This window comes from Crinia signifera, chromosome 6 (genome assembly GCF_055691185.1).
Source record: "Crinia signifera chromosome 6, ASM5569118v1, whole genome shotgun sequence".
Classification (NCBI taxonomy): Eukaryota; Metazoa; Chordata; class Amphibia; order Anura; family Myobatrachidae; genus Crinia; species Crinia signifera.
Window position 1 is genome coordinate 162,668,964 of NC_139222.1, and position 19,776 is coordinate 162,688,739.

Here is a 19,776-nt window from a genome sequence, read left to right on the forward strand (position 1 = left end):
CAATCACAGCGATCGCCGACCGGGGGGGGCACCCCTGCCCCCCCTGGGCGACGAGGGGGGATGTCTGCTGTCAGGGACAGCAGACATCACCTAACTGTCACTGCGTCTCTAGACGCAGTGACAGTTAGAAGCCATGACGTACATGTACGTCAAATGTCGGGAAGTACTTCCCGACCATGACGTACATGTACGTCAAATGTCGGGAAGGGGTTAACATTGTTTCCTATGTAAAAATCGCGGGCATTGAGGCATTGAACACTAAAATCGGGTCCAATCTGATTTTTAAAATTGGTCCCTATGGGAAATCGCGGCCATCCCGTCGCACCCGATTTTTAGTGCATTCGATGGTCGCCCTTCTAGGTAAAGAGTACCATCGCGGCCATTGCGTGTGGACCATTTAAGCATTTTTTGCCCCATACGACCCGACCGACGCGATTTTCACTGTTTTCAATGGAAAAATCGGGGGCATCGCGTCGGTCGCGTCGCAGGCCACTAAAAATTACACCCGATGGCCGCGATTGTGGCCGTGCTAGGAAACAAGTGCCACCTTCTGACCTGCTCCCTAACCTCCACCCTCCCCTTCCCGCAGCCTAACCCTAAACTGCCAAATACTTTCCCATGGTTTAACCCTTTAAATGCCAAGTGAATTTGTCAAAATTGGTGTGAAAATTGCCAAGCAAACATTTGTATTCATCATAATGACCTGTAATGTTTACCTTACATAGGAAATATAATCTTTTTTTACACAACGTGTTTTATTTACATTTATATAACAAATGTGAGTAGCTGGTATTTTTAGCGGATATTTTGCGCATCTTTCACAGATGTTGGCACTCAAAGGGTTAAGTGGTTAGTATAGAGCAAACATTTACAGCTTCATATAAAGACAACAATATTAGAGGAAAAACAAATGACACAAACTACTTTTAAAAATAGGGTTGTTGCTTTCTGACAAAATGTCAGGCTACATTATGGCAATGCATGACACCTTCCCCGGTTACAGATTTAAATGTCACTTCTATCAGCAGATTGTAGGTGCTGCACTGTTCTGTCCCCTACTGCCTGCCATATTAACCACTGTGTTTATGTCACCACTAAATATACAATGAGACAGGAAAAATAAGGAATAAATGAAGCAGCGCACAATATAAATTCAATTTAAAAAGTACAGTATGATCTATAATATAATACCACGTTCTCATTGCCGCCCCTGCAAAAACCCAGGTTCTTCTTGCCGGATTTTTGGCAGGGCACAGAGCATCTCAGCTCACAGACCCCCTTCATACTGCACCTCAGACCCGGGAATATCCCGTGTGTGCCCCTTTCACACTGTGTGGCATGCAATAGCAGCTTTGATTGGCTGTTGGGAAATTTGTAAAAATTGCTACGATTGGCTGTTTAAAAAGCAGCTTTTATTGGCTGGCCAAAGATGATGTCATTTAAAGAGGCATTTTTTTTCCCAGAACAGTGCATTGATTTTTATCATGGCTATTACCTCATTTTATAAAATAAAATAATAATAATAATAATAATAATAATACTACTACTACTGACAAGACATTTCTGTTTTTTTATGTACAGATTTTATTCATACATACAATATAAAGTGCTTTTCACTGCAAAGCGTACTGTTGTGTGTGCACATATAAAGTTTTTGTATAAAAAAAAATATTTAAAAAAATAATATGAAACTTAACAACCTTAGTGTTAGCACTTTTAAATAATGACACCACACATTGCATAATACTGACGCCTAACATTACATCTGTACAGGCCAGCCGGACAGACATGTAAACCAAATAACCAGTTTTACAACTCTTGGTAACAAGGGTAGACAAGGCTTTGGGCAGATGCAGGCTGCTCGTCACTATGTGGATAACCCGCATACTCAGGGGCACGGCGAGTAGTTGGTGGAGGGTGTGCTGTTCCAGCTGTATACTCAGGGGCCCAGCGAGGAATTTGTGGAGGGTGTGCTGTTCCAGCTGTATACTCAGGGGCCTGATGAGGAATTTGTGGAGGGTGCGCTGTTCCAGCTGTATACTCAGGGGCCCAGCGAGGAATTCGTGGAGGGTGTGCTGTTCCAGCTGTATACTCAGAGGCATAGGGAGGAATTGGTGGAGGGTGTTGTATTCCAGCCAGATACTTAGGGAAATGATGTGGCATTGGTGGAGGGTGTGACATGCTGTATGCCACCATGCTTCCTTGGCCTGGGGGAATTTTTTTTTTCCCCTCTGCTATACATTGGATAACTACCCTCAAAAGTATTACGTGGTGGCTGGGGCTGTGCACAGCCTTGTGTCCTACATAAAAGGCTATTAAGGAACTCCATTTGGGACTCTCGATTTTCGCGATTTATACGCTCATGTATACCAACAATCGCTGTAAGGAAAGAGTTCTGTAGCTCACGCTCATTGTCCATAAATCACTGGAGGCGAGCATCTTCGTGTGCTTGCATAGATTCATCGGTACTTGTGGAGTATCACGGCTCCCACGACCTGCATCGTATGCAGATCGTATGCTAAAAATCTCATCGCATCGCATCGCATGTGGCATACGATGGCATACGATGCGATGCGATGTTTTACCGATTTTTGACTATTTTAGCTCAAAAATCGTATGCCATCGCATAACATCGTATGCCATATGTAGTGGCATACGATGTCATACGATGCGATACGATGTTTTACCGATTTTTGAGCAAAAATGGTCAAAAATCGGTAAAACATCGGATAACATCGTATGCCATATGTAGTGGCATACGATGTCATACGATGCGATACGATGTTTTACCGATTTTTGAGCAAAAATGGCGAAAAATCGGTAAAACATTGGATAACATCGTATGCCATATGTAGTGGCATACGATGTCATATGATGCGATACGATGTTTTACCGATTTTTGAGCAAAAATGGTGAAAAATCGGTAAAACATCGCATGGCATCGTATGCCATCGATGCGATACGATGTTTTACCGATTTTTGAGCCATTTTAGCTCAAAAATCGTATGCGATCGCATCGGATGCCATACGATGGCATCCGATGCAATGCGATGGCACCCGATTTTGCACTGAAATGCATCAGAATGCATTGAAATGTGTATTAAAGTAGTGAAATGCCCCCAAATGCCATTTTTCATAGTGCACCACCCCCACTATCAACGTCAACCCGAAGCGTGGCGAGCGCAGCGAGCCCGCGAGGGGCGGCGGTACGCGTCCTACGACCTTTTCATACCCCCACTATCCACGTCGGCGTGGAGTTGAGAATAGAATAGTGTGGCGAGCGCAGCGAGCCACCGAGCCCGAAGCGTGGCGAGCGCAGCGAGCCCCGCGAGGGGACGCGGATACCTTCACAGCTATACGCGTCTCCTCGCGGGCTTTACAGGTATCCGCGTCCCCTCGCGGGGCTCGCTGCGCTCGCCACGCTTCGGGCTCGGTGGCTCGCTGCGCTCGCCACACTATTCTATTCTCAACTCCACGCCGACGTGGATAGTGGGGGTATGAAAAGGTCGTAGGACGCGTACCGCCGCCCCTCGCGGGCTCGCTGCGCTCGCCACGCTTCGGGTTGACGTTGATAGTGGGGGTGGTGCACTATGAAAAATGGCATTTGGGGGCATTTCACTACTTTAATACACATTTCAGCGCATTCTGATGCATTTCAGTGCAAAATCGGGTGCCATCGCATCGCATACGATGCCATCGTATGGCATCCGATGCCATCGCATACGATTTTTGAGCTAAAATGGCTCAAAAATAGGTAAAACATCGTATCGCATCGATGGCATACAATGCCATGCGATGTTTTACCGATTTTTCACCATTTTTGCTCAAAAATCGGTAAAACATCGTATCGCATCGTATGACATCGTATGCCACTACATATGGCATACGATGCCATGCGATGGCATACGATTTTTGAGCAAAAATGCTCAAAAATCGGTAAAACATCGTATCGCATCGTATGAAGTCGTATGCCACTACATATGGCATACGATGCCATGCGATGGCATACGATTTTTGAGCAAAAATGCTCAAAAATCGGTAAAACATCGCATCGCATCGTATGCCATCGTATGCCACTACATATGGCATACGATGCCATACGATGGGAGCCGTGATACTCCACAAGTACCGATTCATCCATTTCCTTCAGGTGTTAGAGCATTACGGTGGTCATTGCCTTTGTGGCTTGTTCCATCTTTGTGGCCCACTTCTTCCATTGTGGAACATTATAAACTATGGGAAGAACAAACTCAACACAACACATTAGTACAGCAGCCTATAATATTGATATTTCTGCACCTTTCAAAATTGCATTGTTGGTGGCCATACACTAGAAACCCACCAGAAGGACTGCATACCGGTTTTAGGCTGGTCAGGGGGGAATTGCGGCCGACTTCTCATTCAGACCTTTTAGCAATGTTGCTGACAGGCCTGAATCAGATCCCTACTACACACATGCATGTTGGTGTGAATTTGATTTAAGAAAAAACAAATAAAAAGCAGTGTAATATTGGTGTGTGGAAAAGTATGAAAAAGAACTTACTGTTGGTGCGTAACTGTGGACGTGGACTCTCAGTTCGTTGCGTCACTTCACTACCTTCAGCTCGTTGCCCTGCTCCAGATGCTGATGGTGGTCGCTGTCCTGGTGGCGGTGAAAACGCTGATGGAATTCTGCGAGAGAACGGATGTATCCAGGACATCATCTTGGAATGAGCAGGAATCCATTTCAGTATCTATGGCCTCCAGGTCAATGGGTGATGCCGGTGCTGCTGCATTCTCAGAACACACACTTGCTGCACTGCCAGCAAAACCGCTGGAGGAGGACAGTGAAATGGGGTCAGCCAGTGCAGAGTTCCCAAAGATCACATTGCACCGGTTATAAAATGGCCAGTCTATACGGGCACCACCACTCGTCCTCCTATTTTGGTCATGATCCTTAGAATACTGCTTGCGCAGGGCTTTCAGTTTATTCACTACCTGTTGCTGTGTTTTTATGATGCCACGGGTAGACAGGATTTTTGCAATGTTGTAATAAACTGTAGAGTCTTCACTGTGTCAGCCAGCAGCTCAACACTTCCTCATCCCTCCAGTACGCCATATCTGCTCTCCTCTGCGCAGCCTTAAATGGACGTCACATGTCACCTGATTACATCCCCCAATGAGCTTGTTTTTTGGCATCTTGTGTGAAAAACCTGTGTCCAGGCTGTTCAAAATGCCGTAGGCCAATGTATTACCCAGGAAAAACCCTGCAAAAAAACCTGTGTGTAATTCCCGGGGGAATTTCTTATATTCCCGCCAACTAAGAACAGTTACCATCCTGATATCTCCATCGCTGTTGACAACTCGACAATCTACCCTACCCCACAAGCTCGTTGCTTAGGAGTCATCCTCGACTCTGAACTGTCCGTTCTTCCCCACATTCAATCTGTCTCCAAATCATGTTACATGCATCTAAAAAAACATATCCAAAATACGACCGTATCTCACACAAGACACTACTAAATCTCTTATCCATGCACTCATTTTATCCCGCATTGATTATTGCAATAGTCCCCTAAATGGTCTTCCCAAGAACAGACTCACCGCCAAAAATGCAATCCATTTGAAATGCTGCTGCTAGGCTGATCTTCCTTGCAAGATGCTCATAGTCTGCTGATCCGCTCTGCGTCTCTCTTCTGAACGGATTATTAGCTCCCATTCACTGTTACAGGACTTTCATCGGGCTGCTCCCATCCTATGGAATGCCCTTCCACACACAATAAGACTCTCCACTAGCCTCCAAACTTTCAAGTGTACCCTGAAAACTCACCTCTTCAGGCAAGCCTATCATATTTAAGTTCTACACGCATAACCCTCTGAGGCACTTCTGTATTATATAGCTTCCCTTCTGGACTTGTAACTTGGTGGGACTGCTATGCTATTACAGGTGCCTGTCCTTGTGTTTTCCTCCTATATCCCTATAGATTGTAAGCTTGCTTGCTCTCCTACCGCCAAGTCTGTCTGTTACCCAGTTTGTTTTATCACAGTCTACTATTGTAAAGCACAACGGAATCTGCTGCGCTATATAAGAAACTGTAAATAAATAAATAAATAAATATTACAACACCCAGGAATTTCACAGACCCTTTCACACAGAGACGCGACACAGGAAATACCCGGGTTTTTGCGGCAGGGAGAACAGGGTATAAAACATTTTGGTCAGGGGTTCTATTTCTAGCAACACAGTTATGGAAGCAGACTGCAGCATGGGTTTCACTGTTCAAATTTCAGGTCTAAAGATCTGCCCTGTGATAGCTGTGACCCTTGCAAACAGCTGCTTATGAGATGCAGCAGGCACTACTCATAATTAAACCTTATCTAAAAGTATCAGATCATTGGAACTTAACATTCACCTGTAATCAATATCATAACATTGAGTATTCATATTCAAAGAATTTATTTTCAGTCCCAGTTATGAGCGAAGAAAGACATGATTCAGACAAGTAAATTTTATACAGTATATTTACTTGAAGGTAATAAAAGCACAGAAAATGGCCAACATCAGTGTTCTTCTTTCTGCATTTTAAAACATGCAATAAAAAAGTAGAGTATTTGCCCATTTTACAATGTAAAAACCCAACACCAATTAGTAGAACAAATATACAAAACTCCACACCACTCCCAGGAGACCGGGTGTGTGCACACTAGGGGATTATCATTAACAATATGCACGATAACAATATTGTTAACTATATTTTCCTGCAAATCATCTATTGTGCACACAGTATATTGTTAATAACCCCCTCTGCCGTCTGTACATCCAGTAAAATCCTGACTATATCATTAATGACAGCATGCTCCTGGATGTGGCCATTGGACGATATTGCTTGGTAAATCGCTCTGTGTATACGTGCTATATCATTTGTCAGGGAGTGCCATCCAGCTTAAGGGAAATCGTTGACGACGTTGCATCGATTGCAGTGTCATCTATGTACCCATGTATATACCCTTAGCACCATGATAAACAGACCATTTGCTTGCATTAGCTCCGATATTATTGCAACACCATCTAAATCATGGGTCCTCAAACTGCGGCCCTCCAGATGTTGTGAAACTACAAATCCCAGCATGCCTTGCCAAAGTTTTAACACTCCCTTATAGCAAAATTGTGAAAAGGCATGCTGGGATTTGTAGTTTCGCAACATCTGGAGGGCCGCAGTTTGAGGACCCATGATCTAAATAACCAAATATTCTGTGAAAAGCTTTGTCATCTTTCAAGCTGATAGGGATTGGTCTATTGGGCATCCTTTAAACAGAAAATGAGAGACCCATGTTGGTATATTCAGGCAAAGTGTAGGATTTCTTTGTTCTTTTATTGATGCACATGTTAAACATATACAAAATCTAAAACTACCTTTTTAGAGAGGAAGTGTGTTATTCTTACCAGAGTGTCTCTTTGTGGGGTGTTGAGCTCCACCAGCCCCTTGCTGTGGAGGTGGACTTGCCCCAGTTTGTCCAGTGTCCTGTCCTGTGTTAGCACTGGTCAATGTCCCAGAAGGCAGCGGTTGTCCTCTTTTTAATAACTGCTTCTGTTCTTGCTGGCGGAAACGTGGAGGCACCTCACGTGGCAGATAACGAGAGGCCACAGTTTGCTGACCATTGGCAGATGCACGCTTGCCATTGCTGTTTGGGACAATGCTGGTGGAAGTACTTGGAGCAACAGGTTGGGGCTGGTTGGAACTGATCTTGATTGGTTCTGGCACTAAAAGAACAAAAAGATAATTAATATATATTTAAACTGTAAATGAATCCCTTCCCCAACATATTCTGAAATTTACATAGTTTTTTTTTGCACTGTACAAACAAAATACAATTTTTAGCACAGTGCAGCACATCAGGCAAACTAAAGGCGGTTTCACAGTAATTTACTTTTAACATAGCGAAGTCTACACTAAAGGTACACATTTGATGAGAATAGTTAAAATTTTGCAGATTCTGATGAAACCGAACAACAAAATCGAAATATCGTCCAGTGCTACCACTCGTCGTCTGCGATATCCTAGGGAGACATCGCTAGTGGGGGCCGTCCCTGTTGGCGGTATCATGTTCCACAGATACTGTAACTTTAAAGATGTGGTGCAAAGCCTTCCTTAATTTACAGAGCATGCAGCGAAGAGTGCAAAACTAAAAAAGGCAAAAAAGTGTGTGACCAAGTCCACTTAATAGCATATTCTTTAATAAGCTGCAGAAGACTTATTTTTTTACCTGAGACTTCAAATTGATTAGTATGTAGAAATCTTGCCTGTTGCTAGCATGCATTTTGCACCACTGCACAGCTTCAGATCAGTGGCATAACTATTTATTTTTCTCCCCTCTGCCAAAAATGTTGGCAGCGTCCCCCCCCCCCCTTCCCTCTTCTCCCCCTTCCCCCAGGTAGAGTTAACCTTACCCCTCCCGCGTCCACCGCCGGTCTTGTCTGCGGTCCCATCCCAGCTTTCCTGGCTCCTGCTGCTAATGAAAAGTGACACAAAATAAATGGCTGCCCCCATACAGCAGACCTGTTTTAATGATGCTAGAGAAGGCTGCCACCTCCTTCTCTAGCATCCTCAAAAACAGTCTGCTATATGGGGGCAGCCATTTTTTGTGTCACTTTTCATTCGCTGCAGGAGCCGGGAGAGCCGGGACGGGACCGCAGACAGATGCGGCAGGTGACAGTGGGTAACAATAGTCCCGCAGACACTCCCCCCCCCCCCGGCACCCACACTTTCTAAGCGCCTCCACTCCGCCACGGGGGCTGTGGGGCTATTGTTACGCCACTGCATCATATAATCTTTAGCTGGAACTCTTCAATACTAGCTTAAGAAGCACTAAATGTAGCACATAAATAACATACGTTTAATGTAGTATTTGGTTTTGCTTGGCTTAAGCAATTAAGTGTATTTTTAGATCATACTGGAGTCTTAGCAGGCATCATTATCCTATACCAGTGATTTTCAACCTTTTTACCTTGCGGCACACTAAATAAGATTTTAAAATTGCCAAGGCACACCATGAGATCCCCACAGGGCAAAACACATTGGCCCCCACAGGAAAATACCAAACCTATTGGCCCCCATATAAAAAACAATCACACTGGTCCCCACAGGTAACACAAATAAAATACATTGGCCCTTTAAATGAAAAGAAGAGACCAGTAAATAACACTTGAACTGGTGGTGGCTGTAAACTGGTTTGGGCATCTCTAGATCTGGGGGCACACTTGAGAACAGCTCAAGGCACACTAGTGTGCCACGGCACAGTGGTTGAAAAACACTGCCCTATACCCTTCATATCTGCTTTAATTCCCTTCTACTTTGTATCTTTATTATGTCTCATTCTTCAAAACAAACCAGAAATTGCAGGTATTCAGATATCTGGGGTGCAGGTATTCAGATATGTTATTGTTAGCATGAATACATATTATACATGACAATGGGACCGTTTCAGGATCCCTTCCAGTGATCTGAATTCGGCCCCTGTCCCAACGGTCATTTCTGCGCATGTGCAAACCCCAACTACGAATATACATGGTTTATGGGCATTCCCATGGGTACGCGGGCAGGCAGATGCATTCCTTGGGGAGGGTGGGGGCCGTAAGTTTGCACTGACTTCTATTTGTGAAGGCAGGAGAAGTCATTTGATGGTCGGTGACCATCAAATGATTTCTCCTGCATTGGAGGCATGCGAGAGTATGCGTTTTCGTTACACATCCCTTTGCGTGGTACCGAGGGGAGTTGCCGGTGTTGGGGGGCGTGATTATTTGGCAGTGCAGCATCTCAGGTGCTTGGTAAGCTGCGATGTTCGTAGCTTACCGAGCAAACCTGAATCAGGCCCAATGTGTACTGTGCACCAAATTATACTTAGTAATTAAACTAGTCACGAGGACCATAGGAAGAAATGAGGCACTGAAACGGAAAGTAACTTCAATTATTTGGCATATACATTACTAGTTTTAATACTCACGATTTATGTATGGTTTAATAAAAATACTGTTGATCACCCAAATAAAAAGCTTTAACAACAGATGTCAAATAGAAAAAAAAATCTGAACTGTACTGAAAATATAATTAAAATAATAATTAAAACAAAAATTGATTGAGTATCTGCCATACCAGAAGAGCACTACTTATGTGATTAGTTATTAAAAATTATTTTTCTTTTTCTTATATATGCCGCACAGTTCTTATCGATTTTTTTTCTGGTACTTGTTTCCTAGCGAGCCCGCGAGGGGCGGCGGTACGTGTCCTCCGACCTTTTCCTACCCCCAGTATCCATGTCGGCGTGGAGATGATTTTATATAGTGTTGCGAGCATAGCGAGCCACCGAGCCCGAAGCGCGGCGAGCCCCGCGAGGGGCCGCGTATTACTTTACATGTATTCCGTGTCCGCTCACCACGCTTCGGGCTCGGTGGCTCGCCACACTATCTAAAATCAACTCCACGCCGACGTATATAGTGCGGGTATGAAAAAGGTCGGAGGACGCGTACTGCCGCCCCTCGCGGGCTCCCTGCACTCGCCACGCTTCGGGTTGGCATTGATTCTGGGGGTGCTTTTAACATTGTAAGCACCCATTACGGTGCTTATACAATTAATAATCTTATAGAGGGGTCATTTAACATTGAAAACACCCATTAGGGTGCTTATACAATTTAAAATCATATACCATCGCATTGTATGCCATTATATGCCATATACAATGGTATACGATTTTAAATTGTATAACATCGGGTGCCGTCGCGTCGCATCGCATACCATTTTAAGGCTTATGGTATACGATGCGATGGGCGCCGTGCTAGGAAACAAGTACCTTTTTTCTTTTTGGCTTATTTAGTTTCAAATTATTAACTACCAGCTTTTTTATACATTTTTATGTATTGTGGCCCATTCAGATTTTACAGTTGAGTATCCCTTATCCAAAATGCTTGGAACCGGAAGAATTTTGGATAACTGATTATTCAGTATTTCAGAATATTTTTATATTTAAATGCCAATCAATAATTTTCTTGCACATATTTAGTGACAGTTTCATATCATGTCCTCAGTAGTGCTGTTACAGATGTCCCCAGCAGTGCTTTTAGCAAAAAAATTAAAAATTTTCACTTTTTGGAATGTATGGTTTTCGGAATAATTTGGATAACGGATACTCAACCTGTCTTATTTTTCTACTAATACATTATATATTTTCCATTTTTAGCACCATGGAGACATTTATTTGGTATATCAGAAAACACATTATAAACATTTTCAAAAGCGGACAACAACATTACATATAATGTATGTTTAATGGTTTGGTGCTACCTCCTAGTGTTCGTCCTAATGTGTATAAACTGTGCATTAAAATCATAAAAATCAACAGTTTTTAATGGTATGGATTATACCTGTGGTCTTAACCTCAGGCATTAAGTATTTTTTACAGGTCATGTTTTTGTGGATTTTTGTTTGTAGAAGCAGGTGGGGACAATTACTGACTCCGCAAAATAGTTTAACTCACTTGTGCATAATTAAATAAACCAATAAAATAGGACTTAATGGTAATAACTGGAGACTGGAGCAGAAAACCACTGGTTTATACCATTCTGTTGTGTACTCATAAAAAGCTGAAGTTTCTACAATATTAAATTTGTGATAAGTCAATAAATGTAAAATATTTTAATGAAAGGTGCACACATGTAGTAGTGGTTAGCACTGCTGCCTCACAGATTATGGGGGTAGTCGAAAATAGCAGTGGGCCCCTATCCAATGCTGTCGTTTATGACAGCATTGAAGACGCAGCTCAACAGAACGGACCCGATTGGTTTTGACCCGTTGCAAGTGGACCGAAAACGGGGCAGGGTTCCGACTGTCAAAACTTTCCGACAGTCGGAACCCGGGTTTGAATACCCCTGTATGAGTTAAATTCCTGGCCTTAGCCTGTCTGTGTGGAATTTGCATGTTCTTCACATGCATGTCTGGGTTTCCCCGTGTGTGTTCTACTTCACCCACATACTCCAAAAGCATATACTTATAGGTTATGATGTACGCTTCCATGGTAGGAATTTTAGATTAAATCAGCAACAGGGCAGGGACTGAAAATAATGTCATATTTTGTCTGTAAAAAGTTGCATGCATAATTAGTGGCGCTATAGAAATAAATCAATAATTGAATGGTCCCAATGGGTATCTTGCCTCAGCCACGATTTAGCAAAGATCAACCATGAGTTGATCAAGAACACTTCCCTTCACTGAGGATCCAGCAACTATCCTATACAGCTCAAACCCAGGGTTTCCCCTGTGAGTTATCCCATGATGCTGCTGAAGAGATGAACAGGCTCCAACAGATGCAATGGTGACCCAGAATACCATCTGGGGGGCAGTAGAGTCTGTTAAGACCCTAAGCAGCCATTCACAACTCACAAGATGGCTGCTACCCACATAAACATTACTACAGTCAGAGACATAAAAGGCAAAAGCCAAATGGTATTACACTGACAGTTACACCCTTGCCTCCTCCATAGTAATGGCAAACGCCTTTGAACACTGTGTTGAACGCTGCTCTTGATCAAATTAAAAAAATCCTAAAATGACAGGACGTGACCAATTATTACGCATCTCATGAAAGCCTCTGCCTCATAACCCATGTGTGGCTCTGTCCTCCAATTACCTGTGCTCTGGCAGGACAACAGACAATTTGATAAGTCACCAGGGCCGCCAATAGGGGGTGCTGTGGGTACAGCTGCCCAAGCAGCTCATTTTGCACACCACAACCCCCCGACTGCCTCCACTGCACTGCGCTGAACAAAGCAGGTCCCAGAGCGCAGGCTTATTCAACCCAGGACGCCGGTAGCCAATTAAAATGCTGCACTGGCTTTTGAGCCACTCAGAGCTCGCATACCAGCAGCCAATCAGAGTGGCTGCGGTACGAGAGTTCTGATTGGCTCACCAGCCATTGCTGCATTTTAATTGTCCGCCGGCATCCTGAGTTGAAGAAGCCTGTGCTCCAGGACCTCCTGGCTGCAGCTCAACAGAAGAGGACATGGGGGTGTAGGAGCTTGGTTACGGTAAATCAAGTGAGGAGGGGGGGCCCTGTGCCCAGACTGGAAATGAGTCCTGGGCCCCAAAATTCCTGACGGCAGCCATACGAGTCAATGATTTTGTTTGTTAGCTAATTAATAGGACAGCAAGAGTCATAAATATGTTTCTCGGACTATCTTAAGGAACATGTCAGTGAAAAACTGATAAAAATAAGTTCAATAAGGTTTCCCGGTACTTATGTAGTATCTGGGCGCCCGATTTTTTGATTGTATGCCTTAAGTTAAGGCATACAATCAGATGCGATGCGATATCCCATCGCATACGACCATATCGCATGCGATGCGATGACCCGATTTTTCCATAGGATTCAATGTTAAAATGAACTGAGGGGACGGTATTCTGTGTCCCCTCGCGGGGCTCGCTATGCTCGCCACGCTTCGGGCTCGGTGGCTCGCTACAGGTTTATATCCAACTCCATGCCCATTTGGATAGTAGGGGTATGAAAAGGACCCCTTTTTCCCATTGAATTCCTTGTTAAAATGGACTCATTCCATTTTAACATTGATTCCTATGGAAAAATCGGGTCCATCGCATCGCATCGCATCCGATTTGGTCGCATGCGATGCGATGTGCCCGATCCGACCAGATTTCTAAATCGGGCGCCCAGATACTACATAAGTACCGGTTTCCCTGCTTATTTGCAAATGGATACAGTTCTACATTTACCTTGTGAATTGAGGTCAACAAAGTATGAAAACCAATATTGTGTAAGTGTTATATAGAACTAAAAAAGGACATGTACTGCATTTATGCCTCCCTAGTACATTGCATAAATGCATTTTCTGTGTCCAGCAAGTATGATTCTGGCATATAAATGTATCCTTTACTGTATCTGACCTGTCCTGACAACATTCATTTACAAAATGCACTAAGCACAGCACTTCCATTACCAACTGTGGCATTTGAGAAGCTTCCATTACACAATGCCGTGTATAGCAAATAATGACAACTTAATATTTCTATAGATCCCAGAATTTATAATGGTCGTAAAAGCCAAACACAAAGTTGCTATTTATATTTTTTAGGACAATTTTTCTACAAAATAAATAAATAAATAAAATCAATGCATTACTGAACAATGAATAATCTAACAGTTTCCCTAAAGGTATGCAGAGAAGAAATCCTACAGACTTACACCACAGTATGAGATAAGCAAAAGCATAATTCTTTGCAGCACCATTTCATTGTCAGTGATCGCGAAAACCCCCAAAATAGTGGGTCCCTGGGTCCTATCTGACCTTTTCTGAGTACCACAATAATAACAGCAAACATAGATTTGAGCACCCCTCACTGTGGCTATTGTGCGTCGGGGGGGGGGGGGGGATATCAATTAGCCCACTCATATAAAGCAAAATAGACATATTAGTAAATACATTGCATTAATCTGGAAATAGGGAAAGGGACAACTACATTACTGACCCCACTATACCCTACACTACTGACCCTTCTATACCCGCCACTACACTACTGACTCCTCCAATACCCTACACTACGGACTCATCTAACTGAGATGGGTCCCTGCAACCAGCACTGGCGGTAAAGTGATGGCGGTCTTCTGAAGAAGTTGCAGACACGCAGGGAGACAGCTTCACATTAACATGCAGTTGGGAAAGCCTGCTGCTTGCACCTTGCAGAGGAAGGAAGCAGAGCTCCTCCGCCTTCAGTCATGCTGCTGCAGCAACAGATTCTGTGGCAGTTCCTTGGTTCCCTCTTCTGCCACTGCTGACAACATCTCATCACACACAGCAACCAACCCATCTCCCCACTCGTTCTCATGCATCTCTCCTCTACACACACACACACACACACACACACACTGACAGCACATGCAACTGTCAGACTCCATAGGAGTTCACCATGAGCTCACCATGGGGTGTCAGGCACAAATCCCCACCAGAGTTTCCTAACGTAGCTCTGCAGCACAGCTGCAGCAGCCAGGTATTTTTTCCTCTCTAAGGTAGACTGCAGCGTATGAGAGTTAAGGCCACGCCTACCGCTGACCTCTCCACCAGCGGCTCCCAGTCTTGCTGCACACATCTGCTGCATCCTCCAGCTAGCGGCACCAGGAAGTGCCCGCTATAGCTGTATCAGCAGCGGCTTCCATAGATCTACGTTAGGGATTAGGGTGGCCGGCCGAGGGACTATGGGACCAGACGAGGGGTCCTGGGCAGCTGAAATAGTTGACAGCCTCTTTCAGCAGAAGGGATCAGCACGGCGGGGGCACCTGGAAGAGCAGCTATCAGCTATTGCAGCTGCCCCTCACAGTGCTGACACCACTAGGGCTGCTGTGTCTGCCACTCTTGGCTCCCCCTCTCAGCCAGTGCCTCCATCCTGCGCTGCCGTTATCCTGCCGTTCCCTCCCCTGCTGCAGTAGCTTACACCCGCCCAGGAGCAGTGTCCATCCTGCTACTTGCTGCCCTACCAATCTGCACGGAGCGCGTCCCAGGAAACCTGCCTGGTTTCAAAAAGGGAGTCCCTGGTCAGTATATGCGGGTAAAATACATGCTATAGCACATACAGTATTTGCAAACCCTGATTGTCAAATGGCAAATTACAATCTATGTAGAAGATGCTCCTGCATTTTAACCAAAACAATGACACCTACAGTTGATTAAAAGCATATTGCAGAAGTCTATGTAGTCCAAAGCAATCTACATATAGAAATTCAAGTGTTATTTTTGCAGCGGTGTGTGTGTGTGTGTCAATTATTGGAGTATTGCTACTGTAGTAGGACTACAAGTCCCAATGGGCCCAGGAACGCCCTGCATGCTAGAACTTGTGAGGGAGGCTTGCTGGGCTCTGTAGTTCTACAGGGAGGGGGGGGAGAATAACATTGCAAATACTCACAGTATATATAACCATGCTACAGATGGAGTCAGGTTTATTGAACCCACCAACATGCCGTTCACCAAGAATATGATGCGCGTACTTGTGAGACACTCACTGAGATGGAATGGTCTGGTGAGCCAGCGGGATGAACAACTGCGGCTCTATTGGTAGAGATCATTTTAATGAGGAAAAAAACTGTTGTTGTGCTGCTAACTAGCATCCAAATATGCACATAGTCTCTAATTACGAATGTATATGCAGAACACATTATGTTACACTAAGGGGGGTATTCAATCTGCTGCCGCTCTTTCCGACATGGGAAATAGAGGCAGCTCCCTATTCAATGCTGTCATTAACGACAGCATTGATGAGGGATCACGGCAGAACGGGCCCGACTTCAGAAGCTGTCGGGCCCATTCTGCCGATACCGGCCATGGATTGTCGTTATCTGGGCCGCAGATCGACAATCCACGGCCATTTTCATGGCCACGCCCCCTTTGCGCCGAGCTGCAGGCGGGACATTGAATCCCGCCTGTCGTTCTGCGGTTGATCTGATCCCACATTGAATACCCCCCAACTTGGTAGAAAACACTGTATGAGAAAAGATTTTATGCAGATAAAATCACAATTATACAGCATAAATCCATGCTATATATCCTTTTTTTTTTGTCTACCTCCCACTTTCCCAATGCGCGAAATTTAGGTCGTTGGCATAGGCGAATCTAGGGGGTGGTCCGGGGGTGCACCGGACCACCCATAAGCCCATTTTGTAGCTGGGGCTTTCCACAGAGTCCTGCCCGTGTCTCTAGCCCCCTGGGAACCGGAGATACTGCCAAGCAAAGCTGGAACGTTTTCCCAATAGGATACCATGGGACCCGCTAATTCCGACCCTCACTGAGTTCAATGGCTGCCAGTTCCCCCTTCGGCATCACTGAAGCTCGAGGTTGATCTCAGTCAAACACAAATCGCTGGGTCTTCAATCTGATACCAGGCTGGATCCATATGGGTTAATTGGTTCCAGGGATATTGAGGTTAAACCGTTTTTTTATTTTTTTATTTCTTAAATGTAATTTCATGACTGTTTATGTTCTTTGAGGGCAGATTTCTCTGGAACCAAACAGCCCAGTTTCACGGGACCAAAATCATTTGAAGCCAACTCAAAAGTTCTTCAATATGAGCAGTTGGTTCCGAAGGTATAGCTGGTTGGTTAAAAGGGGGTAGGGAGAGGGGAGTGGTTGTCGCTCTCCCCCTCACACCAGAAAATGCAGGGACTAGGCTGGTGTATAAGGGGTCAGCCTGGGAATGTCCCTGCATGATCCTGGGACCATATTCCCAGGTAAATCCCTGCATTTTCTGTTGTGAAAGGGGTATTATTTCAAACAGCCGTGACCTGCAGTGCTCTGAATACAGCCGGGCAGCCCACGGCTCTCTGCCCAGCTTTCAATGACTGACACCCATGCAGCTTCAGCTACAAATTTTCTCCCCGCTTTCACCTCAGCCCGCCCCCTCTTTAATCATGTGGTGCCGGCGCGCTCTCTCGACGCCGAGGGGGATGAATTAGAGTGCCAGGATAACCCCTCAGCTAAATGTACAAAGCTGCATCTGCTGCTACTATACGGTTTCCATAAGTTGCTATTTTTCTCCAGTGAAGAATTATACACCGAACAATAAGACTGGATAGTCAGGTTCACAAAATAAGACTGTTCGCTTTCTGACCTACGAACAGATTTAAAAGCATGAGCCATATGGAAATCAAAGATTATTCTACTATATATTAACACATTGCTAAATAATTTTTAGCCACCTTGGAAATCAGTGGTCACACATAAATCTATACCAGGGAACCCTGTCCAATGTGATTTTGGATTTACTGGCCTGGTATAAAAATGGTATTTCTAGTTTTTGTTATATTAATGGAACGTTGGGTTACTGTAGGTGTAGAAATTGTGCTGAATCTTCATAAATATTGTTTTTAACAATACTTATGAAGTTGTGCCACAACAGAAAAGTTTTTTCTGCTTTGCTAATTTGTTGGAACCTAAAAACAATATTCATTGCACTAATTGATTACATAGTTAATTGGAACTTTTCTATGGATATTTTTTTTCTATTGACTTCTGCTTTGCTCTGGCTTAATACCACTTTTTTTTGCAATCTCTTTTTATTGAAAAGGAAAGTCAGAAAGTAATTTTTACAGACATTGAACATTTACCAGTAATAGAACAATATAAATGGTACAGATCAATAACCACTTTTTAGTACTAGCAGAGAAACTAAACCAAATCTAAAATCATCCTGTACATGTGATGGATGGTGGATTACAGATGAAAAACACGAATATATTTGTTTTAGTATTATGTTATTCCGAGATGGACATATAATAATTTACGAAAGTGTCCACCGAGAGGCAGTGCTGTTACATTAGTCACCAACTAGCACAGTATTAGGTTGCCAACATCCACCAATATCTCCTAGCAAATGTCAGTTGCTGTGCTGTTGCGAGACTACGCAAGCAACCATTGTACTTATGTCAATGTTTTTGTAAAATCCCTTTATATATTTAAAAAGCAGTTCAACCAATTCAAATGACCAAATCCACATAATCAGTCTCCGGAGGACGCATTTTCTGGTCCGATTCAGACCTGCTCATTAGGCTGTGTGGGTTTGCAGCTTAGCAAACAGGTAAATGTCACCTGCCAGAACCCGCGCCCCACGAATCCCCTAACATGCGAGGGGATGTATACATTAGGACATCCCCTCGCATGCAGCCGTAAGTAGGAGAAATTCGCTCACCATCGAATGATTTCCCCTGCCTTTGCTAAGAAAAGTCAGCCTACACTGACTTCTCTAGCACCCACTGTCCTCCAAATTTGGGGCGAGCCCTGATGTCATGCAACGTCAGCTGCTCACCCCAAGAAGGCATTGCCACACCTGAGTCTGCAGGGGAACATCCAGTGTTTTTATGGGGATGCCCATAAAATACTGGTCGTTGCTCTGCTCCAGCCCCCTTCCCTCCCACTATGTTCACTCATGTGGTTTACACATGCATATATTCACGCATTCGCAGACCCCGAATATTGGGGCTGGAGCCGAATTTTGGCCCATAATGAACGGTTCTGGATGTCAAAAAAAGATGACAAAAAATAAAATTGAATAGAAATTATACAAAAATATATGTAAATTCCATGTAGCTCAGTAGGCTATATAAATGATGAGCTTTTCGTGTATACACATTTAATAATCCTCAGTTTCCCTAAGAATACTTGTGCTTTTTAGTGACATTTTGTTAAATAAACAGGCTTAGGCTGTGTCAAAAAGGGTGCACCTTTCTTAGATTACCCAGTCTGACCAGTGCAGGAAGTACTTGTTGTCACCAATTGTGTGTCATCAGATCCGATGGACTGGTGGGAGTCTCACATGGATGTTTGGTATAAAAGGTATGTTAAAGTTTTAACATTTTTTTATATATTAAACAGTTACAGGAAGACAGCTTTCCTTGCAGCTCCTAGCTATTGAATTGCAGAAGGGGTCTCTTATTAAACCCATGGCAGTGTGCAGAACAGATCTCAGTGGTTTTTGGAAACCTGTGTAGCATTAGGTGTGGCACCCCTTTTTGAATTTTGGACAGCACTGTAGTCCCACTAATAATCAACATCAAGCTGTACAGACATTTGATGTTTAGCTCAGATTTAGCCCCGACTGTCCCCAAAATCCTAGAGGTAAGTCCTATTGATCCATGTAGATGCAAGGAAGCCCATCTTTACATGAATGGTGTCTTTAGAATAATCCACCTTTATAACAATAACATTTCTCCAAACCAGTGTGCCATACTAGAAGCTCCTGATTACTCTTTTGACAG

General features: G+C 44.0%; 1 protein-coding gene across 4 annotated transcripts in view; it reads right to left on the reverse strand.

Moving 5' to 3' along the window:
* The window catches only part of TNRC6C (trinucleotide repeat containing adaptor 6C), a 128,277-nt gene that overhangs the window by 59,189 nt on the left and 49,312 nt on the right, over nucleotides 1-19,776 (reverse strand). For all 4 annotated transcript variants that reach the window (XM_083147868.1, XM_083147867.1, XM_083147865.1 and 1 more), the window contains one exon: nucleotides 7,424-7,741. Coding sequence is in view for 3 of the 4 variants with exons in the window: in XM_083147867.1 (XP_083003993.1) it covers nucleotides 7,424-7,741 (318 nt within the window). In the remaining variant the exon portion in view is untranslated. The remainder of the gene's footprint in view (nucleotides 1-7,423; nucleotides 7,742-19,776) is intronic.